This window comes from Peromyscus leucopus, chromosome 23 (assembly GCF_004664715.2).
Source record: "Peromyscus leucopus breed LL Stock chromosome 23, UCI_PerLeu_2.1, whole genome shotgun sequence".
NCBI lineage: Eukaryota > Metazoa > Chordata > Mammalia > Rodentia > Cricetidae > Peromyscus > Peromyscus leucopus.
This window is the reverse complement of record NC_051082.1, coordinates 27,556,571-27,579,006: the sequence shown is the minus strand read 5'-3', so window position 1 is coordinate 27,579,006 and position 22,436 is coordinate 27,556,571. Positions and strand designations below refer to the sequence as shown.

At 55.2% G+C, this 22,436-nt stretch overlaps 3 protein-coding genes across 3 annotated transcripts; 1 reads left to right on the top strand and 2 right to left on the bottom strand.

The window, feature by feature from the left end:
* Positions 1-475: 475 nt before the first annotated feature.
* On the bottom strand, positions 476-6,210 carry Alkbh4 (alkB homolog 4, lysine demethylase). The gene is given in 5 exon segments (XM_028894400.2): positions 476-927; positions 930-1,230; positions 3,084-3,281; positions 5,861-6,021; positions 6,165-6,210. Coding segments are annotated over 5 exon segments (972 nt in total). The 3' UTR covers positions 476-661.
* Lrwd1 (leucine rich repeats and WD repeat domain containing 1) lies at positions 6,064-15,121 on the top strand. Its single transcript, XM_028894429.2, is given in 16 exon segments — positions 6,064-6,288; positions 7,523-7,757; positions 8,233-8,349; positions 8,840-8,980; positions 9,114-9,218; positions 9,738-9,750; positions 9,753-9,859; positions 9,938-10,052; positions 10,760-10,869; positions 11,163-11,370; positions 11,822-11,894; positions 11,990-12,130; positions 14,229-14,320; positions 14,441-14,596; positions 14,680-14,792; positions 14,878-15,121. Coding segments are annotated over 16 exon segments (1,947 nt in total). The 5' UTR covers positions 6,064-6,208; the 3' UTR covers positions 15,019-15,121.
* A 224-nt stretch (positions 15,122-15,345) lies between these two features.
* On the bottom strand, positions 15,346-21,208 carry Polr2j (RNA polymerase II subunit J). The gene is made up of 4 exons (XM_028894430.2): positions 21,074-21,208; positions 17,587-17,676; positions 16,058-16,232; positions 15,346-15,550 (listed from the first exon to the last, which is right to left on the bottom strand). Exons 1-4 carry the CDS (start codon positions 21,124-21,126, stop codon positions 15,515-15,517), a joined length of 354 nt encoding a protein of 117 aa, XP_028750263.1. The 5' UTR covers positions 21,127-21,208; the 3' UTR covers positions 15,346-15,514.
* Between the last annotated feature and the right edge of the window lie 1,228 nt (positions 21,209-22,436).

Sequence of the window (22,436 nt, the reverse complement as noted above, 5' to 3'; positions counted from 1 at the left end):
GGTTTTTTAAAGATTGAATCCCTCCAAACTATGACAAATTAAATAACCCAAAGAGCAGCCAAGATCCAGGCCCATCAGAACCAGCTCTGGGCAGGCTATGTGATGCTCATGGCATCAGCGGTCACATGGCTCCTCAGAAAACCTCGCCACTGGGCTGTCATCCCAGCACTTGGGAGGCCGAGGAAGGAGGATGGCGAGTTCAAAGCCAGGCTGCATCCTGAGTTCCAGGCCCATCTGGTCCTCATGAGACCTTGTCTCAAAGACCCCAACAGAGTCGGTAGTTGGCAGAACACTTGCTTAGCAAGCAGGAAGCCCTGGGTTCCATCCCAGTACCTAAAAAAGAAACCTGAGCCAAATCCCAGCATTCAGGAGGTAGAGGCAGGAGGATCAGGAGTTCAAAGTCATCCTCGGAGATATAGGGAGCTCAAGGCCAGTCTAGGCCCGGCAGTGGTGGCGCACGCCTTTAATCCCAGCACTCGGGAGGCAGAGACAGGTGGATCTCTGTGAGTTCGAGGCCAGCCTGGTCTACAGAGCGAGATCCAGGACAGCAAACCAATGAATCTATTGAGCTGTGGAGAGACCTCAGGGCTCGCTCCCCGATGGTGGTGCTGGAGCCATGTTTGCAGCAGGCCAGGCCAGCTCTTGTGCCCAGGAATGGTGCTCACACGGGCCTTCCCTGGAAGGAGAGCGCGGCCTGCAGCAGCTCCTGTCCCAGGTCCTGCCGCTTCCCTCCAGGCAGGAACTCGCTGGACAGCTCTCTGAAGGTGGCGCAGACACGCCGGGCCTGGATGTGTCTGCGGTGGATGGCGTGGGTCCACTGGTGCCGAGCGGCTCCTGTGAGCACCAGCAGGGAGCGGCAGGGTACGGAGATGGCCACTTCCACCTCCTGGCAGGGGACAGACCTGCCTTCCAAAGCGTCCGGTCGATGGAGGGGGCCGAGCTGAGCAGCAGGCTGCCGGGGGCGTCCCGGGACATGGACACCACAGTGGCCGACAGGAGGTTGAGGCTCACCAGCCGCTCGCCCCACAGCCAGGCGTCATCCAGGTGGGGGTCGATGGCCGAGCCCCGCTCGGGGCTGTAGTCCAGGTTACACTGTTCCACAGGCCTGAAGTCCTCCAGCCCCGGGGAGAGGCCCATTCTCTGGACCACCATCCGGCTGAAGCTGGGGAGACCCTGGAAGCCCGCGATCTTCAGCTTCTGCTTCCGAAAATTGACTTTTGGGCCATAGTCCTGGAGTGGAGACAGGAAGGAACGGAGAAGGGGCTCAGTTTAAGAAATGCCAACTGCTGCCGGACGGTGGTGGCACACACCTTTAATCCCAGCACGCGGGAGGCAGAGGCAGGCGGATCTCTGTGAGTTCGAGGCCAGCCTGGTCCACAGAGTGAGATCCAGGACAGGTACCAAAACAGCAGAGAAATCCTGTCTCAAAAAACCAAAAAAAAAAAAAAAAAGAAAAGAAGAAAAGAAAGAAAGAAAAGAAATGCCAACCATAGCAAGGCGGTGGTGGCGCACGCCTTTAATCCCAGCACTCAGGAGGCAGAGGCAGGAGGATCTTTGTGAGTTCGAGGCCAGCCTCGTCTCTAGAGGGAGTTCCAGGAGAGGTTCCAAAGTTACACAGAGGAACCCTGTCTTGACAAACCGGAAAAGAGAAAAGAAATGCCAACCACAACCAGGGTGTGGCTGGTGCCTGCATGTAATTCCAGCACCTCAGAAGCTCAGGTAGGAAAACTGTCTAGAGTTCAAGGCCAGCTACAGAGTGAGACCTTGTCTTGAAGGAAAAGAGAAAAAAAAAAAGAAGCCAGTGTAGCAGGGCCTACAATCCCAGCATTGTGAGTGGAGGCAGGGGGGTCAGAAGTTCACCTACACAGCAAGTTTAGGAACAGCCTGGGTTCTAGGAGACCGTGTTGGGGGAGGGGCCTCTTGGAGGGAGAAGGGACAGGTAGGGAACAAGGTCCCCATGGAAGCCGTAGTGTCTGTCCTGAGGGCCGGGGGCAGAGTGGGCGCCTGGGGTGGACCCAGCACGGGGAGAAACTTGAAGGGACCTCCAGCTGGCTGCCGTCGCCAGAGCTCTAACCAAACAGGGATGCCAGGAACAAAGGGTGAAGGTGCCTTTGAAGCCGATGGAGGAATTGTGGAAGGTGGGTGAGGGGGAGCTAGTGAGGAAGGGGAGGAAGAGGAGGAGAGGTACACGGCCCCTAAGGGCCTATCAGGAGCCCTGACACGGACCGGTGAGGGGATAAGGGATGCCAGGAGACAGGTGGTGGCTGGTGGTAGCCGTGCAGGATGACGATCTCATCTAGAACTTACCATCATCTCCCAGGCAAGGAGACAGCAGCGGACGAGGAGCACCAAGGAGACGTGGCGGCCCTGCTGGAGGAGGAAGCCCACGCCCCCTGTGACTGGCCTACCAAAGAGTGTGGTGACATGCTGTGTACTCCAATAAAGCTTGCCGGAGGATCAGAGGACAGAGCCAGCCACTACACTGGACATAGAGGCCAGACATATATCACTCGGGGGCAGAGATCCCTCTGGATCTCTGTGAGTTCAAGGCCACACTGCAAACAGCCAGGCAGTGGGGGCACATGTCTTTAATCCCAGGAAGTGACGGCAGGGCGGAGAAAGGTACAGAAGGAAACAGGAACTAAAGCAGTTCAGCTGAGACCCTTTCGGGTGAGGACTCAGAGGCTTTCAGTCTGAGGATTGGTGGAGTTGGTGACGTAATAGGCGGTGGCTGTGGCTTGCTCTGCTTCCCTGATCTTTCAGCTTTTACCCCAACATCTGGCTTTTTTTTTTTTTTTTTTTTTGAGACAGGGTTTCTCTGTGTAGTTTTGGTGCCTTTCCTGAAACTCGCTTTGGAGACCAGGCTGGCCTCGAACTCACAGAGATCCGCCTGCCTCTGCCTCCAGAGTACTGGGATTAAAGGCGTGCGCCACCACTGCCTGATGTTTTTTTTTTTTTTTTTTTTTTTTTATTAAAAGAACATTTAACATTGGAACAACAAAAGATCCCTAGGGTGTGGCCACGATACAGCCAGGGCCCCTGGCAAAGGGACCACCCCCTGGGCCCGGCTAGGGCCACCATACCTGTTTCCTTCGTCCGGACTGAGAGAGCTTCCAAGGGTCACTGTCCATCAGACGCACCATCTCAGCCTCTTCCTCCGGGGTCACAAAGTCCGTTATCAATGTCACCCCCGGGAAGGGGAAGGCCCAACCCTCCAAGTCAGAGTCCTTGGGCCCCATGGCCCAGCCTGTGTCCGGGCAGTAACGGAAACAGTATTTTTTCTGTAAAAGACAGAGACGGGATGGTGTGATGGGTCAGGGGTGAAGTGCTCACTTGGCAAGCACAAGGACCCAAGTTTGATTCCCCCCCAACACCCACATGAAAAAAGCTAGGTGCAGTCACGCATGCTTGCAATCCCAGAACAGGGGAGGCAGAGATGAGATCAAGGACAAGCTGGCCTGGCCTACTTGGCAAGTTCTAGGCTAGTCAGAGACCCTGTCTCAAAAAACAAGTTGGGGGGTGGGGGGCTGGAGAGATGGTTCAGCGATTAAGAGCCCTGGCTGCTCTTCCAGAGGACCCAGGTTCAATTCCCAGCACCCACATGGCAGCTCACAACTGTTTGTAACTCCAGTTCCAGGGGATTCGACACCTTTACACAGGCATGCATTCAGACAAAACACTGATGCACATAAAATAAATTATTAAAGAAAAAAACAAGTTGGGTGTTGAGGTGGTTCTCTGGCCTCCATGTGTACACATGTACCTGTACACACATACCCCAAACAGAAGCATCTGGAACCACCAAAGAGCCACAATACCCACATGTGCCTTAGGCCACCAGGATCTTCTGACCTCGAGTGCCTTTTGTTGGGACTGAAGCCACTTAGAGAGGTGTCTGGAATCGTACCACTAGCCACATCCCAAGCTCCTTCACTGGGGCATCCTTCAAGTTCATCTTTTTTTCCAAATTACGTTTTTATGCATGCATTTGTGTGTGGCGATGTACATGTGAATACAGGTGCCCTTAGAGGCCAGAAGAGAGCTCCAGATCCCTTTGGGGCTAGAGTTATAAAGGTGGTTGTGATCTACCTGATTTGGGTGCTGGGAGCCAAACTTAGGTCCTCTGCAAGAGCAGAATGTGTTCTTAACTGTTGAGCCATCTCTCCTGTTCCTCAATGGGGGACTCTAGGCAGGTGCTCTACCACCGAGCCACACCCCAGCCCCTCACTGGGGGATTCTAGGCAGGTGCTCTACCACTGAGCCACACCCCAGCCCCTCACTGGGGGACTCTAGGCAGGGGCTCTACATGGAGCCACACCCCAGTCCCTCACTGGGGGATTCTAGGCAGGTGCTCTACCACTGAGCCACACCCCAGCCCCTCACTGGGGGATTCTAGGCAGGGGCTCTACCACTGAGCCACACTCCAGCCCCTCACTCGGGGATTCTAGGTAAGCACTCTCCACTGAGCCACACCCCCAGCCAGTGATTAGCTTCTTTCATTTAGCATCATATCCTCAAGGTTAATCCATGTGTAACTTTGTCAGAACTTCCTTCCTTTCTAAGGTTATAAAATAACCTACTGTATAGATATCCCAGATTTTTTTTTTTTTATTCATTCATCAGCTTATTGTGTGTAGTGGGTAGCCAAGCTGGAATGGCTACTCACTACAATTGTGTGTCTCTGTCTTTCCTTTGTTCTTTGGAGACATGGTCTTATTTAGCTTAGTCTGGTTTTAAACTTGCTATGTAACTGCAGCTATCTTTGAACTCCCAAGTCTCCTGCTTCTGGCTCCGGATCCCCAGTTCTGAGATCACAGGCCAGCACCACACGGTCTACTCTTCAAGTCACCAGTTAATAAATACTTGGTCTGGGCAGTGGTGGCGCACACCTTTAATCCAGCACTCGGGAGGCAGAGGCAAGAGGATCTCTGTGAGTTCAAGGTCAGCCTGGTCTACAGAGTGAGTTCTAGGACAGGCACCAAAACTACACAGAGAAACCCTGTTTAGAAAACAAAAAAACAAAAAAGAAACAAACAAATACTTAGGTAGCGTCCACCCTCTGGTTGCTGTGAATACTGCTATGAGCCAGACATGGTGACACTTGCTGGTAATCTAAGCATTTGGAAGGCGGGTGGAGGGCACCTGGACCTCTAACCAAAGAAAGAAACTAAAACAAAAACCCTATCTTTTGCTTATAAACCCAGGTACATGCTGGATCATGTGATCAATCTATTCGTGAGGCATTCCACACCATTTCCCACAAGATGTTGGGCATGTTAGCACCAACAGAGAGACTCCTCCATTGGCTTTACAGCTTCCTTGCTCAAAGATCCTTTTAAAACTTGAATTTAAAGCAGTTCTTTTAAAACCCTTCAGGGTCGGGCAGTGGTGGCGCATGCCTTTAATCCCAGCACTCGGGAGGCAGAGGCAGGGGGATCTCCAGCCTGGTCTATAGAGTGAGATCCAGGACAGCCAAAGCTACACAGAGAAAACCTGTCCAAGTATTAAGTCCAAGTTTGTCACCACTCCCCAATTAGAGTCACAGAGGTGATGTGTCACAGCCGCTTCCCTACTTCCAAGACCAACTCCTCAAACTTGCTGTGTGGCGAGATTGGCTCTTTGCATTTCAAACGCAGGAATCCCGACCTGCAACAGCACTCCTCGCTCAGCCATTCATTTTCAGATGGCACTTTAGGGACCGTCCGCCTTTTGATTACTGCGATTAACAAAGCTATGAGCGCTCCATGCAACTCCCCTACCGCGAGGCTCTGATCCCGCCCGTTTCACAGGCAAGCTTGGGCCTCAGTTTCCCATTAAGAGGGATAGATTTTCTGGGTTTGACTCTTTTTCCATCTCGTACCTGAGGGGAGAGCTGCCAGGGCGGGGACCCGTGGCGCTGTCTCTCGCAAATAAGACAGGTCCGGATGCCCTTGCAGCCGCAAACCTGCAAATGAGTGGGCCGCGGCCGCCGCCATAGCACCTTCCAAGCAGTCAGGGCGCAGGCGCGAGGCACGGGGGCCGCTGGGAGTTGTAGTCCTCGCACGCAGAGGCAGGAGGCCGGGCGCGCGGCAGGCGTTGTGCTTCCTTCCGGTCGCCACGGGCTCTAAAAGGATTTGCTGTGCGCCGTCTCCTGGGCTCCGCGGCTGCGGGCGGGCGTTAGTGACCGGACTTGGTGGAGGCGCGGGTTCGGCTGAGCCCTCGGACACCCATGGCTCCCCTCACTCAGCGGCTGCTCTTTCAACGCGGGCGACCCAAGACCAACAGTCTGGGGAAGATCCGGAGTCTGGAGTAAGAGCTGGCGGGGTTGAAGCGGGTCCCGGGCGCGGGGTCCTGCGGGGTCCTTTCCCTTCCCGGGTCGGCTGGTGGGCGGGGTCCGTGGCTCAGACCCCTCCCCATCCCTGCCTCATCCCCGCCTGTCCAGGTTATTCCCATAGCCGGGATTCGGGCCCCGGTCGAGCCTGTGTATCTCGCGCCTAACGGAGATGCGGGAGATACGGGCAGGAGTCAGGTGGACCTGGATCGGGCTCCCTTAGCCCCGCGGAGGGTGGAAAGACAGTAGAGCACTCGCTGGGGTGTTGAGCAAGCCCGGGGAGCACGGAAGGAGCCGGCAGGAACGAGGAAAAGCGTTCAAGAGGGAACTTGGAGGCCTTAGGTTCTAAAGTCGTTAGGAGATCTAGCACTCGAGGACCCGTCGCAAGACAAACGTCGGGCGTTGGAAGCTAGCCTGAGCTACAGGACCCTGTCTCTAAAAAAACTTTTTTTTGGTTTTTCGAGACAGGGTCCCTCTGTGTAACAGTCCTGGTTGTCCTGGAACTCGCTTTGTAAACCAGGCTGGCCTCAAACTCACACAGCCTCTGCCTCTGCCTCCCAAGTGCTGGGATTAAAGGTGTGCACTACCATGCCCAGTAACAAAAGATTCTTCAAAGGAGGGAAGTCGGACCAGAGAAATGGCCCCTCGGGTAATGGTGCCTGTCACCATGCCTGAGTTCAATCCCTTGGGCCCAGACAGTTGAGAAGGAGAGAACCAGTTCCTTAAATCTGACCTTCTTACCCACACCTTGGACTGTGCCCATCCATACACACACACCATACACACATGCACAGACACGTTATAATAAATAAAAATGTAATTTTAAGAATGGGGGCGGGGCTAGAGCTGTAGATGTAGTTCAATTTGTACGGTGCTTGTCCGACATGCACAAAGCTGGAGTCTCCATAGGGTTCCATCCCTGTCATGGTGGCACACGCCTGTCATCCCAACACTTGGAGATAAGAGGCAGGAGAGTAAGTTCAAGGCTTTCCTGGACTACACAGTGAGTTGTGGGTTGGATCTCTTTTGAGTTTTGAGGCCAGCCTAGTCTACGTAGCGAGTTCCAGGCTAGCCAAGTCTAAAGGTAAGCCCATGCTTACTCTTCACCATAAGAAAGTGCTGGGTGCAAGCAAACCCCTCTGGGGCAGATGGGGGTTAGTCAAAGGGTCTGCCCAGCCTCCTGAGCTTTCTTGATCTCTGCCCTCACCACAGTCTCTCGGGGCTGGAGCTGCAGTCAGAGCACTTGGACCCCAGTCTCCTGGGGCGACTGAAGCAGCTGAAGGAACTTGACCTCTCCAACAACCTGCTGGAGACGCTGCCTGCCAACCTGGGCCTGTCCCATCTGCGCATCCTTCGCTGCGCCAACAACCAGCTGGGGGACGTCACTGCCCTGCACCAGTTTCCGGACCTCGAGGAGCTCAGCCTGGAAGGCAACCCCTTCCTGACGGTGAGAGGGAGGTCCGAGCAGCTCCATGCTAAGAACCAGGACTGGGGCAGACTCAGGCTTCGCTGTTTCTTTTGGGTTTGGTTTTGTGTGAGGTGGGGTCTCATGTAGCCCAGGCTGGTTTCAAACTAACTGTGTAGCCAAGGATGGCCTTGAGCTTCTGATTCTCCTGCCTCCGACTTCTTCCTGAGTTTTGGCCATGCTCCACCAGGCCTGGTTTATGCAGTACTGGGGATCAAACTCACGGCTTTGTGCATGCTATGAAAGCAGTCTCTCGTCTGGGCTATGTACCCACTCTGTCTGGGTTTTTGTTGCTAGTCTGAGACAAAGTTTTGCTTTGTAACCCAGACCAGTCTCCACCTCTGTGTATCCCAGGCTGGTATCAAACCTGAAACATCCGTACCATACTCACCCTGAATATTGGGATTACAGGCATGGGCCACTACTCCTGGCTTTCACTCATTCCTCCGTCCTTTAGGTCAACGACAACCTGAAAGTCTCCTTTCTCCTGCCCAAGCTACGCAAGGTCAACGGCAAGGATGCGGCCTCCACCTGCTCCCAGGTGGAGAACCTAAATCGGGAGCTGACCAACAGGGTGAGCATGATGGGAAGTGGATGGAAGGGGGGTCCTTGGTCATGTCAGCAGGGTATTGAGAAGTAGATTTTTGGGGTGGGTAACAGAGATCTTACCCTGACAGCCTCGAGTCTGGTGTGTTGAGTTTGGATCTGTTGCTTCCTGTGTTTGGAGGCCCTGTCTCTGAGGTGCACACCAGGGAGGCTAGAACTTTGCAGTGAGCTGGTTTTTTAAGACGGGGTCTTGCTGCGTAGCCCTGATGGCCTAGGACTCTTCTGCCTCCGCCTCCCAAGTGTGGGGACTCCCACTCTGCCCAGCTGAACCAGGCTGGTTTCAATTCATGTGACTTAGGTTATGTTAGTAGAGAGTAAGAGACTGTGCCTGCAGAAGCTTCCAGAAGCTAGGATAGCCAACACTCGCTGTGCTCCGAAGGAGATAGGGTGGAGGTGCTGCTGTGTATGGCCAGGAGACCCAGGCTGGGCCGGTCTGGATCTGGTCCCTCTTATGCCAGGTCACAGCTCACTGGGAGAAGTTCATGGCCACCGTGCGCCCTGAAGAGGAAACTGACAAATCCCAAGCTGACTTCGTGAGGTCTGCCGTCAGGGATGTGCATTATGGCCCGGAGTCTCTCAGCGAGTTCACCCAGTGGCGGGTATGCCACTGGCGAGGGGACGCTGTGCTGGGGGTTGGTGGCTTCCCTGGCTCTGATGGATTGGGGGACAGTGGTGTCAGGGGAGAGGCGAAGGGCACTGAGACCGCTCAGCTGAAGGCCTGGCCCCACCCAGGTGCGGATGATCGCTGAGAAACTGGTGGCCTCAGGTGGTGCCGAGGTCCAGGAAGCGGATGTACCAAAGGCGCCTCCACAGGCTGCAGCTGTCTCCAAGCTCAGGGTGAGTGTGTTTGCACCCGGCTGTGAGGGCCCCGGGCCTTTGTGAGCTAGAACACAGAGGCTCTTCTCCATGAACTCAGGTGATGCCCAAGTGTGTGCGTCAGCCTTCCCTAGCTGTGGCAACATACTGGAAGTACTCAGCTTACAGGAAGGAAGGGGTAGTTTTGTTTATGGGCTCAGTCCATAGTTGCTTGGCTCCAAGGCTGTCCATATTGTGAGTTCACATAGCAAGGATGTCTGAATCTCATGGCAGCCAATGTCCCTTTGAAAGGGGTGCCTCCCAGTGACCTACGTCCCTTCACCTACGCCGTACTCCTGAGTAGCCCCATAGGCTGGTGACGCAGCTTTTTAACCTTTGGGTCCTTGGAGACCATTTCAAGTGTCCAGCCCTAACACAGGCCAAGTCCCCCCAACGACAGTGGCTCAGTTCTTGCTTTCCATATTTTTGAGGGTGTAGTTCAGCCTGTAGCCAAGGGAGGCAGCCCCTGGGGCATGGACACAAGTCCCTAACTTTCCACAGGCCCGAAAGGTGGCCTCAAACGGCCAGATAATTTCCCACTAGACCTCCCTTCCACCAAGCGAGTGTGTTCCTCCCCACCGCCTCAGACGGAGGGCAGACCTGTGGACTTGGATGGAGGCCAGGTAAGCTCCCCACGTGGCGGGGGGAGCGTGCCAGAGGGAGCAGGCCAAGGGGCAGCTGTGACCCCCTCTCCCCCACAGGCTGCCCTCTGCCTGGAGCCCCTGCACTTCCTGCAATGTCACAGCAGAAACAACAGCCCTAAGGACCTGGAGACCCAGCTGTGGTGCTGCGCCTTCGAGCCAGCCCGGGAGGAGGGTGCGTGCTGGGGCCAATGGGCGGTGGGAGGCTCGGGTCACACAGGGGTGTGCTCAGTGCTCAGTGCTCAGTGGCAGCCGGAGATGAAAAGATCCCTGGGAAATTCAATGAGATTGTTCTTAGGGTAGGAAGAAAGGGCTGAAAGTGGGCGGTAGGCGCACGCCTTTAATCCCAGCATCCTGGAGACAGAGGCAGGAGGGTCTTTGTGAGTTCGAGGCCAGCTTGGTGTACAGAGCGAGATCCAGGACAGCCAAGGCTATGCAGAGAAACCCTATCTCAAAAAAAAAAAAAAAAAAAAAGAGCTGGAGAGACGCTCCCTGGCTAAGAGTGCTTGCTGCTCTTGTAGAGGACTGAAGTTTGGTTCCTAGCATCTACCATGGGCTGCTCACAGCTGCCAGTAACACCAGCTCCAGGGAATTTGGTGCCCTCTTCCAGCCTTTGTGGGCACCCGCACTTATGTGCACACACCCCCATATGACACAGGTACATAACCTCCTTTTTTCTTTTCTTTTTTTTAAGGTGAAAAGGCCATGCATGTAGTATAGTGGTACAGTGCTTGCCTATCACGTGAGGTCCTGGTTCTCTCCCCTGTAACGCAAATAATAATAATAATAATAATAATAATAATGTGTCGTGGAGGCTAGGGAGAGGGCTATAGGGGAAAACGTTACAGAAAAGATGTTTATGTGGCTGATACCATAAAACAGGGCACTCAGGGGCCACGTCCCAGACTGTGGCCACATGTGGTGGAGAGGCTGTTTGTGTGATAGACTGCCAGACGGGCATCGTACTCCACAAATACAAGGTACCAGGCGAGGTGAGTGCCAGGGCCCTCTTCCTGAAGACTGTTGGGTCCTGGGACAAGAGCCCTGAGCTTGGAGGTCCAGGATAAGCTCTCTGTTTCCTGTGACTTAATGACTTTGGTGGGGATGGAACCCAGGGTCTCAGGCCCACTGAGAGTGCTCTGCCTCTGCGCCCTTCCCCCAGCTCCTCAGCCCCCACAGTCCTCTGGGAGCTCTTCTCTCGCTCTGCCCCACTGCTCCAGGCCAGCCCCGCGAGCAGGCTGCCACTCGTTCCCTGCTCACGACCATTTCCTTCCACCCTGGGCAGGAGTTCTTCTCAGTGGCCTGGACAGCCCTGACGGTGGTCACCCAGGCAGGCCACAAGAAGCGCTGGAACATGCTGGCCGCTGCGGGCCTGCGGGGCATGGTCCGGCTGCTCCACGTGCGAGCAGGCTTCTGCTGCAGCGTCATCCGGGCCCATAAGAAGGCCATTGCCACCCTCTGCTTCAGCCCAACCCACGAGACCCACCTCTTCAGTAAGACCCTCGCCTCTGAGCTTTCTCATCCTCAGTCTTTCTGGCCTGGTGGCCTGCGTCTCTTTTTGGGGGGCGACAGGACTCACAGGATGCTGGGCACAGATGACCTTGGTCAGAAGTGAATTAGCTTCTTGGCCAATGAGGAAATCCATTTCAGCATGCTATGTGGCTTTGAAGTTTCCTAGCAACTTGGGCTCTTGTGTTTGTCTGCCTGGGACCAGGGGAGATCATCCTGCCCCTTGGGTAAGGTGACAGATAGGCTACAAAGGTGGATGATGCTGTGCGCACTGGGTTCAGGCAGGACTGAGGGCATGGTGGTCCATGAGTCCTTGTCCTAGCCACAGTCTGCCCTTCCCGCCTCTGGTACGCTAGTTGAGGGACCCAACCCACAGACTCATCCTGCAAGGGGGTGGGAATCTTCTCAGGGCTGTCTTTCCCCATCCCTCCTCAGCTGCCTCTTACGACAAACGGATCATCCTCTGGGACATTGGGGTACCCGACCAAGAATACAAGTTCCAGGCTAGGTGAGGCTGTGGACTGGCCCGGAGAGGGGCGGACTGCTGAGGGCGATGTTCGTCCGTGGCCCACGGCTCATGGTTTTCCACACCCACGTTGGCAGCCAGCTCCTCATACTCAGCTGCAGCTCCACCCCCTTGCGGCTCTGCCCCGTCGCCTCCTGCCCGGATGACTTCCTGCTGGGGGGCTGCGAGGGAGGCTGCAGCTGTTGGGATATTCGGCTAGACCAGCCCCAGAAGCAAAGGTGAGGATGCCCGGGATGCCGGGGCCCCAAAGCTTGGGTGTGCTGGGTTCGCATGGGCGCTGGGCACACCACACCGCTGCTTGGGCTGCCTCGGAGGCTCTGTTCAGGGGCCTGTTCTTCACCGTTAATCACCACATTGCAAACAAGTGCCCGAGCCCTGGTCCTGCATCTCCGCAGTGTGACTCCTGCCCTAGCATGGTGTCCACGGGATCTGTGAGGAAGGGACAGTGAGGTATATCCCAGGGCTCGTGGAGAGTACCCTGAGTGCTCAGCATAGGATTCCTGCCCTCGGGGCATGGCGGTAAATGTGAGGGCTGAGGCTGTAGCTCCGTCTGTAGAGTGCTGAGCATGCATGAAGTTCTCAGCACATCAGTGGTGCATGCCTGTTAGCTCTTGAGAGGATCAGAACATCAGAAGTTCAAGGTCATCTTCAGCTCTGAGAGGTGGAGTCCAGTCTGGGCTCCATGAGCTCTTGTCTGAAAACCAAGTAAGGCCCCAGGGGTAACTTCTAAGGGGCGGGTCCTGACGGTGCAGCCTGGTGACTGACGGAGGAGTTCTCAGAGCTGCTCTGCAGAGCCTGAAGTTGCTGGAGGACAGCAGGGTGCAGCCGGTAGTGAGGAAGGCTCTGGACCACCTTGGCCCAGCAGCTGAAAATGTCACTGAGGAGCGAGGCTCCCAAGCAGAGGGCACCGAGTTTTGTGGGCTGTGGGACCAGCAGAATCCGGTTTGTCCCACCGGTCTCAGAAGCCCCTGAGTAAAGATGGGATTTGAATATTAAAAGTGGCCCTTTATTCAGAGCCAGCAGCCTGGGAAGCCTGAAGGGGGGTCTGCCTCCCCTCACCTCAGCAATCTCTAGTTAGCATCATCTCCATCTTCATGTAGGTTCCAGGTGTCCCAGCTGGTCACAGGGTTGTGCAGTGTCGCTAACCCAAGCCATCTTGTCCTTATTTAGCTTTTTTTTTTTTGGGGGGGAGGGCAGGGGGATAGTGACAGGGTTTCCCTGTGTAGTCCTGGCACTTGCTCTGTAGACCAACCTAGCCTCAAACTAAGATCTGCTTGCCTTTGTGTCCACTGCTGGGATCAAAGGTGTGCGCCATTCAAAGAACGAAGAAGGAAGAAATTCAGGGCCACTCCCTGTCCCCCAGGTCCATCCCTGTTAGCATTCTTTCCTTTCTGTGCACTGACTGACTTGTGTGACAGTGCACACGTCACAGCATGTGTGTGGCGCTCAGAGGACAGCATGCAAGAGCTGGTGCTCTCCTTCCACTGTGTGGTTCCCAGGATTGAACTCATGTCATCGCCAGGCTTGGCGGCAAGCACCATTACCCACTGAGCCACCTCGCCGTGCCCTGAGCTCTTAAGTACACTTGCCTACCTATCCTTTATAAGTGCCAGTCTCGGCACAAGGAACAGCCCCAGGGTGCTGACAGGACACCTGCTTTCAGAGGGGCAGCAGACGTGGCAGCAGCCAGCTGCTTGTGGACACAGGTTCCTCTGCTCATCTGTCACCCTTGGGAGTTATCCTGGCTCTCTCCCCACTCCAGATGTGTCCTAGCCTGAGTCTGCCCTCTGGGCAGATGCCAGGATGCCTCTGTAATGGAAGGCCCATGTCTTACCAGATGATACCAGACCCAGATTTTTGAGACAAGGTCTCACTGTATAGCCCTGGATGGCCTGGAACTCACTGCAGATCAGGTTTTGTTTTTTGCCATTGTGTGTGTATGGGTGGGGTACTTGTGGAGGTTAGAGGACTTCCTGGAGTTGGTTTTCTTTCCACCTTTACCTGGATTCTGGAGGTTAAATCCAGGCACCAAGCTTGCCTAGCCATCATTCACTTACTGAGCCGTCTCGCCAGTGAGCCCTCCCTCTACACAGCTGTTCCGTCCTTAAGTGGGGGAGGGCCCACCGAAAGCACCTTCTGGCCTGCAGTCGGGAAGACAAGGCCCTGTAACCCTGTACCCGGTGCTCCCATCCCTGTGACTCACAGTCCCAGCAGTGGCTCCCTTCAGGACAGCTCAAGCTCTCTGGACCAGGGACAGGCAGCTCCTGGGTGAGCCCGTGGCCGCCTGTGCATGGGTAAGGGTAATGTGTTCTGCAGGGTGTGCGAAGTGGACTTCGTCTTCTCTGAGGACTCGGAGATGTCGGGACAGAGAGTGGACGGGCTGGCATTTGTGAATGACGATGTTGTGGGTGAGTGAGCCCAGCTGGGACAGCCTGGGCTGGGACTTGGCTGTAAGGGTGCTGGGGCACCCCTTGGGGAGCAGGGAGGTTGTGACCGCCAGCCTGGGCTCCCATCTCCTCTCCCCACAGCCTCCAAGGGGAGTGGAGAGGGCATCATCTACCTGTGGAGCTGGAGCCAGACGTGGGCCAGCCGGAGCAGCCGGTCTGTGCTGCCTGTGGTCGCCCTGGCCCGGCTGCAGTGGTCACCCACCAATTTGGCTTACTTCTCACTCAGCACCTGTCCAGGTGAGCCCGGCCACCCCGTCGGTGGGTACCCCCTCTGCCCAGCCCAGCCCAGCCCCATCTTAGACCCCATCCTGTCCTGGCAGACAAACACCTCGTGCTGTGTGGGGATGAGGAAGGCAGTGTGTGGATCTATGACGTTGAACACCTCCTGAAGCAGCCACCTCCGCCGGCCACAGCTCTGCAGGGCCCGGCACAGGTACCATTGGGCACCCTGCGGGTCCTTCCCGGTGTCCTGGGCTGCGGCTCGGTAGGCAGAGCCTAGTGCCTTCTTTCCCCCTCAGATCCTGAAGTGGCCTCAGCCAGTAGCACTGGGTCATCCAGTGACCAAGACCATGGTCAACACGGTGGTGGCCAACGAAGCCTTCACCTACCTCACCGCTCTGACGGACTCCAACATCGTGTCCATCTGGAGGAGTCGCTAGCTGGCGCAGGGCAGTGGCCGGGACACGGCTGCTTAGCTTGGGGCTAGTGGTAGAGGTGTTTGTACCAGTGAGTATTTTATTAAATTCTCTGTTGTGGACTGGAGGCCGGTGGAAACTGAGTGCAGCCCCCCGGGCCTTACTGGGGTTCCTACCTTGATTAGCTCAGGCAGGCCCAGCAGCTGAGGCTGCCGACAGAGACCCAAGGATCCCCTTCACTCTGCCTCCCCAGCAGCCCCAGGTTCTGCCTCAGCCTGTGGTTAGGGTCTGTGACAGGTCACCTGCTGTCGTCCAGTCTGATGGTCCACATGCCGCAGTCCTCTGTGCCCGTGGGTCTTTTCCTGCTGTACTTTATTAGGAAAATACCAGTCTATCTATGTACAGAACAGGGCCACATCCAGCCCCGGAGAGCTGAGTGGCTGTCATCGTGGGTTACAGAGAAGGGCCCTGAGGATGTGTGCACCAGCCTTACAGCCATTAAGCAATGTTCCTTTAGCCGTTACTCGATTCCTTCCTGCTTGTCCTTGATGGCCACCTGAAGAGGAAGGACAAAGACAGTGACTTCACTGGAATGTCCCCAGTGTCCCTGTTGTGTGGCACCAGGAACCTGGCCCTGCAGTCCTCCAGAGACTACAACGTGGGGCAGAGAAGGTTCCAGAGTGCCTCAGCAGGTCCCACACACCCTGCCCTGAGACACCTGCTGCTGAGGGCTAGCCAAATGGGATGTGCCCAGCAGGCTGAAAGCCTCCAAAGGTGGGCCTCACCTTACACTGAGGACTCTGACAAGGACCTGGGACTCCTCCCCTCTGATGGACAGCCGTCTCAGGCCTTATGAACCCGAGTAGCCAGTGTAGGTGAAAGGGGAAAGAGATTTTTGTTGATGGGTTTTGATGACACCCCAGGCCTTGATGGTGCCAGGCAAATATTGGACCACTGAGTCCCACCCCAGCCCCTCACTGGGGGACTAGTGGGGGTGAGGGGACAGCTCTGCTGTGGAGTCACACATCACAACTCACAGGCCCCTCCCTGCCCAGCTCCTCACCCGGAAGCGTTCCTCCAGAAGGGAGAGCTCACTGATGAGGTCTGTGATGGCGTTGGTGAAGGCCTCCTGGGGACTGTAGTCCGGGGTGGTCTGCACGCGGATGATGATCTTGTGCTCCAGGGGGTGAGGGACTTTGTAGCCGGCAAACAGCACCTGTGGGTCCTTCAGCAGCTGGCTGAGAAACACAGGGACACTTGGAGGCAACCCGGCAGGCTTTCTAACCAGAGCGGCGGGGCTCCCTGCCCCCAACCATGGATGAGTGAGCATGGGGGTATAGGCCTGCTAGCTCAGCTGCCCAGGACTGCAAGTTCGAGACCAGCCTAGCCAACTTAAAATAAGGGCAGGGGAAATCAAGTGAAAGGGAACCCTGTTATCTACAAGATCAAGGAAGGACTTTCATCAGAGAAGCTGAGAACCACACCTAGACCAAAACATGGCCAGCGTTGGAGCGGCCACAATACCAAGCCCCGCTCCTGGGTAGAGCAAGCAGGTTGCAGTGGGAAGAGAAGGGCCAGGCTCTGAGGGTCCCCAGGCAGCTGTCCGTATACAATACAGGGTCCTTTTCCACACAGCTGAGGGAATGGAGAACCTAAGGTCATGGGCTCTAACTGGCCCCTGCCATACATATCTGAAGAGTTGTAGGATGGAGTTAGAGCGTTGGCTGCTCTTCCAGAGGACCCTGGCTCAATTCCCAGCACCCCCAAGGTTGGCTTTCAACTAACTCGAGTCCCAGGGGGATCCAACACCCTCTTATGGCATGCAAGGGCACCATATGGTACACAGATGTATGTACAGGGAAAAAAAACCAAAACAACCCGTACAACAGCACGATGGTGGAACATGTTGCTCTTGTAGAGAATCTGAGTCTGGTTTCCAGGACCCTTGCTGGGTGGCTCACAACTAACTGCCTGTAACTCCAGGACAACCTCTTCTGGCCTACTGAAGTCACTATACTCTATATACATTTATTTTTTGTTTTGAGACAGGGTTTCTCTGTGTAGTTCTGTCTGTCCTGGAACTCACTCTGTAGACCAGACTGACCCTCACAGGAGCTCTGCCTTCTGAGTGCTGGAATCATAGGCTTGTGCCACAATACCCATCACCTGTTGGCCTCTTGATGCCCTTTAAAATGAAAGCCTGCTTTGCTGGACTGCCCTGAACTTGATCTTAGCCAAAAGACCAAGAGGCACCTGCTGGGGCTCCCTGCCTACATAAATAAGCCAGCACGAAGCTGATGGGGTCTTAGTTGGCCAGGATCCCAGCAACTGGAAGGTACTGACGAGGATCAGGAGTCCCTGACGGGTCATCCTCTCTTAGGAGTCAGTCATGGCCAGCCTACACAAGACTGTCAAAAGCCAACAGAAGCCGCCGCATGTCAACAGACCTGTCAGTGCCAGGTTGGGAGAAGTACCTAGTATGATGTGTCAGCACAAGCTGAGGAGAGCCGGAAGGCACCGTCCCAGGATGTGTACTCAGCCGACAGAGCCCAGTTATAGCCCCGCCCCCAGGGCCTCTGGCCCGGGACTTACGATTTAATGATGTTCCCCAGAGTGTGGTCTTCTTTGTTGATGGTGAACAAGCAAGCATTGGGCACCTTCGTGTCCTTGTTAATGGTGATTCTAGAAGCAGACAGGCAAACACTGAGGCTCACTGCTTTCCCAGCCCACAGCCAGCCTTGGTGATGCTGGCGCTGATCCTGGAATCAATGTCCCCTGGGGTTAGACATCCTTGAAACTGCAGTTCAGCTCTTCCCACGCCCCAGAAACCACCTGACTCTTCCCACACGCATTTGTTGCCTTCAACTGGCTCTTGACTAAATTCCTGGAAGACAAAAACAGCTGGGGAGTGGCAGCACACGCCTTTAATCCCAGCACTCTGGGGCAGAGGCAGACACAGCTCTAGTTCCAGGACAGTCTGGTCTACACAGAGAAACCCTGCCTCAAAAAACAAAAACAAAAAACCAGATCCCTAGCCTCCAAACCCCCTAACAATATAAGGCAGACCCAAGTCCATCATTCTGCAAGCCCAGCTAACCCCAGCAGTACTAGGGATCGAACCCAGGGCTTTAGCACTCTAAGCAAGTCCTCTACCACTGAGCTAAGGCCTAGCCCCTGGACGCCTTTTCAATCAGTTTCCTCACCCTAAAGGACCCCGGGAGAGCTCTGGCATGGCTCAGCCACCCACCATTTACCTGGAATGGGTAAGGCTCTGGGTTTCATCCCTACCACCTGCCCATGCAAACCAAACAAGCCGGCCAGGCTGGCCTGATAGCTCAGACCAGTCGTCCCAGGGACAAGCCTCACTGTCACCTTGCCTTCCTCTTTGCTTAAGGTCGGGTCTCGTTTGCCCCTGGACACACCATGCTGGCTGGCCCTCCTGTCTCCACTTCCATGCCCCTGGAGGAGCCCGAGAAGTAGACACTCAGCACAGTTCTGAGACGGACCCACCCGCAAGTCCTCAGCACATGCTTTGAGCTATTACCCACGGAGCCATCTCCCCGGCCTATCAGAAATTTAAAGAAAGTGGGGGTGGGGGGGAGCTGGAGCGAGCCCAGCAATGGTGGAGCACACCTTTAATCCCAGCACTCTGGAGACAGAGGCAGGAGGATATCTGTGACTTTGAAGCTAGCCTGGACTACAGAGCAAGTTCCAGGACAGCCAGGGCAACAGAGAGGAACCAAGTTTTGAAAAACAAAAGCTGGAGTGTAGCTTAGTGATAGAGCAGTAACACAGTATGGGCCAGACCCTGGGTTCAATCCTCAGCATGACCAAAAACCAAGAAAACAAAAGGAACCTTCTCTACCCCATGACAGCCCCTTATCTATACACCAGGGACCCCCCCCCCCCCCAGGATTGCTCCTTTTTTTCTTTTCCTGTTTTTTCAAGACAGGATTACCCTGTATAAAGTTCCTCCTGGATCTCGCTCTGCAGACCAGGCTGGCCCCGAACCCAGAGATCCCTCTGCCTCTGCCTCCTGAGTGCTGGGATTAAAAGGCGTGCGCCACCACCGCCTGGCTGAGAACTGCTTTCTTCTAAAGCAGAATTTCTCAAACATGATACACAAATATGTATTTCCTTTGTCCACACCTGTTGTCCAATCAGTGGACGACCTGCAAACTGTCAGTTCTTTCTACCATACTGGTCCCGGGGATTGAACTCGTCATCAGGCTAGTCTGTGGGTACCTGTACCTGAGCCATCTTGCCAGCTGGACACACGGACATCTTAGACCTAACTGTTCTTTTCTGAGAGGCTGTCTAGTAGACCAAGGTCCTTAACAGCATCCTTGGCCTCTACCCACCAGATGCCAATAGCAACCCCGGTGGGACGACCAGAAGTATTTCCAGACATGGCCAGATGCTCGTGCTGATGGGGACCAACAGGGCCCTCGGGTGAGAATGTGCCCTCAAGGGAGGCTGAAGTAGCTAGCAAAGGTCGAACACAACACCCTGCATAGAAACCTCTCAGGAGTGGGAGGTGTCAGTTATAGGCCTGCAAAATAAATAAATACACACACACACACACACACACACTGCACTGTACAGACAAACTCAGAGAATCTCCTTGAAGAACTTCATTATTAATTGCCTGGCTGACTGATTTGGGGATGAAATGAGCCCTGTGCATGCTAGGTAAGCAATCACTGTGGTGTACCGCTATACATTTTTATTTTATTTTTTTTTTTTGAGATAGGGACTCACTTTAGCCCAAGATGACCCCCAAGAAGGGGGCAGGCACCCAGGGCTGGAGAGATGGCTCAGTGGTTAAGAGCATGACTGCTCTCCAAAGGACCCGGGTTCAATTCTCAGCACCCACATGGCAGCTCACAACTGTCTGTAACTCCAGTTCCAGGGGACGTGACACCCTCACACAGACTTACAGGCAGGCAAAACACTAACGCACATGAAATATAAAGGGGAACACTCAGGAAAGAAGGGTTCTTAGCCGCCTTTTGAGATAGAACTTCTGAGTTGTCATCAAAAGGGTGTGCCCGGCTACCATTAGGACAATTACTTGCAGCGGGCACAGGAGCGCACGCCTTCAACTCCAGTACTTGGGAGGCAGAGGCAGGTGGATCTCTTGAGTTTGAGGTCAGCCTGGTCTACACAGCAAGTTCCAGGACAGCAGGGCTATTACACAGAAAAACCTTTCTCGAAAAACCAAAAACAAAGGCAATTGGATGTTTAATTTCTCTTGGCGAAGCCCGACGAGTACGTTTGACTTCCCCAATCTCTCAGAATGCACACATCCCCAACTTGGGTGTGTCTTACTTCTTAGCGCCTTTCTCTGAACCCTCCTGCTTAAGCCCATATTAAAATATCTTTGCTGGCGGTGGTGGCACAAACCGGAATCCTAGCACTGGGGAGGCAGAGGCAGGCAGATCTCTGTGAGTTCGAGGCCAGCCTGGTCTACAGAGAGACTTCCAGGGCAAGGTAACACATAGAAACTCTGTCTCGAAAAAAAGTATATATCTTTAATAAAAATCACCAACTCTGCTTCACTAAACCGTCGAGTCCTGAAATTCTTTTTAGCGTGGAAGCCACGAACCTGAGAGTTTGGCCCGGATCCCTAAAAATCTAGGGGCAATCCTCAGTCTGCTGAGGAGTGTGAGGAGGTAGCTGTGTCTCCGTCCCTTCACCGCTGCACATCATGATCCCCCTGCCTCAGTCGCCAAGTGCTGGTATCACAGGCGTTCGCCACCTATCCAGTAGGGCGTGAGCTCTAAAGCCACCAGGGACGCATGGATGTGCATGGACGATGGTGTTGCAGACCAGGGGAAAGAATGCCCAGGGGGAAGGGGCTTTGGCGCCTGGCACTCTGGGTTCGAATACAGTCCCAGCCACTTCCTAAGTGTCTGGAGCAAGGGACTCAATGTCCCCGAGCCTCAGTTTTCCCACTGCAAAATGGGTGCACTCGCCCATGCTTCGCACCGCCGCCCGAAATTCGGCAGCCGCGCACGGACGGAGCAGATGCTCAACGCCAAGCCCGCTTCGGCTCCCCCGGTCGGCCTCCACTTACTTCTTCTCGCCCTCGAAGAGCAAGAACGACTCGAAGGCCGGAGGAGCGTTCATCCTAGCGACGCGCTCTGCCTCCCTGACGCCAACCCGCAGCCGCCGTCACCCCGCCGGAGCCCCCGGAGCGCGACCACTTCCGGGTCACGCAGCCGCGGTTACTCACCGGGGTAGGCGGCTGGCTGCGCGCCCCCTGGCGGACCGGATGGCCTTCCGCGGGCGCGCGCCGGCAAGGCCGAGGGAGCCCGCGAGCTGGGCGCACGCGTCCGTCTCGGAATCCGGGCGCCGCTTTCACCCGGCCGCGTTTCTGCGCCTGTTCCAGCCCCGGGAAGGCTGGGCCGCCTGGAACTGGCTCGCTGGTCCGCACGGAGCGGGAATCAGAGCTGTGCGCGCACGGTCGACTGTCTGTGTGCGCTGCTGCTGCAGGACCCCCGGCTGGGTCGACACGAGCGTCCTTGTGGAGTGTGCTGGATGGGGAGCCGGGGGAGGGGTGTAGGGGTGCGGGGAGGGCTTGGGGTGCAGTGGATCCTCTCTTGAGCGCACAGGTCACTAAAAGCATGATGAAAGCCTGGCGCCTCTCCCGTTTTCTCAGCGATCTCTGTGGTGGCAGTGAGTGTTTCCTGGTTTTTCCTATTTTAAATATTTCTATTTGCCTGTCCGTGTGGCACGTGTATGCGGGTGCCCTTGGAGACCAGAAGAGGGTTGGGTCCCTTGGAGCTGGAGTTACAGGTGGGGGTAAACCATCCAAAGTGGGTGCTGGGAACCTAACTCAGTCTGTGTTCGGCTGGAAACCCCCCCACCCACCACACACACTCCTGCTTGATCCGGAAAGCCCCATTCCTCTCTCTCCAAACCCCACCCTCTCAGAGAATCTTCAACAACAACAAAAAGGCGCCAAAAACCCAGTTCCGATTCTTGGTGGCGTGGCATCTCCTCTCCTAAAGTTGCCAGTAGTCCAAGATCCGACCTATAGCGTTCAGTTTTTGACTATACTTGGGCACAAACCCAGCTTGTGGAGGACTGTCATCATCCTTCAGAGGATATAAGCTGCCTGCTTAGCTTTGGCCGTGTGACTTCTCTGGCTTGATATCTGGGGGCGGGTGGGGGGGGGCTCACCAGGGAGTTGTTTTGCTCAAATAAACCTGTTCTTTAACTTTTTCAATTCGGTTTGAGCTGGCTTACTGTGTTGGCAGAGAAACCTATTATGGGGCACAGAAAACCTGTCACCCTGAAAGAGCAGTAAGGCTCTCTTAACTGCTTAGCCATTTCTCCAGCCTCCGTCAACATCATCATGGAAACAAATCTCTAGGTCGGGCCAGCACGACAGCCCAGTGAGTAAAGGTAGTGTCGCCAAGCCGGACTACCCGAGT

What these genes read in the sequence shown, in the direction of transcription:
- Polr2j (XM_028894430.2), bottom strand. Translation starts at nt 21,126, where the DNA reads ATGAACGCTCCTCCGGCCTTCGAGTCGTTCTTGCTCTTCGAGGGCGAG. An exon ending in CTCTTCGAGGGCGAGAAGAA is followed by an intron (nt 17,677 to 21,073) that starts GTAAGTGGAGGC and finishes GTCTGCTTCTAG; the next exon opens with AATCACCATTAACAAGGACA. An exon ending in CTGGGGAACATCATTAAATC is followed by an intron (nt 16,233 to 17,586) that starts GTAAGTCCCGGG and finishes TGTGTTTCTCAG; the next exon opens with CCAGCTGCTGAAGGACCCAC.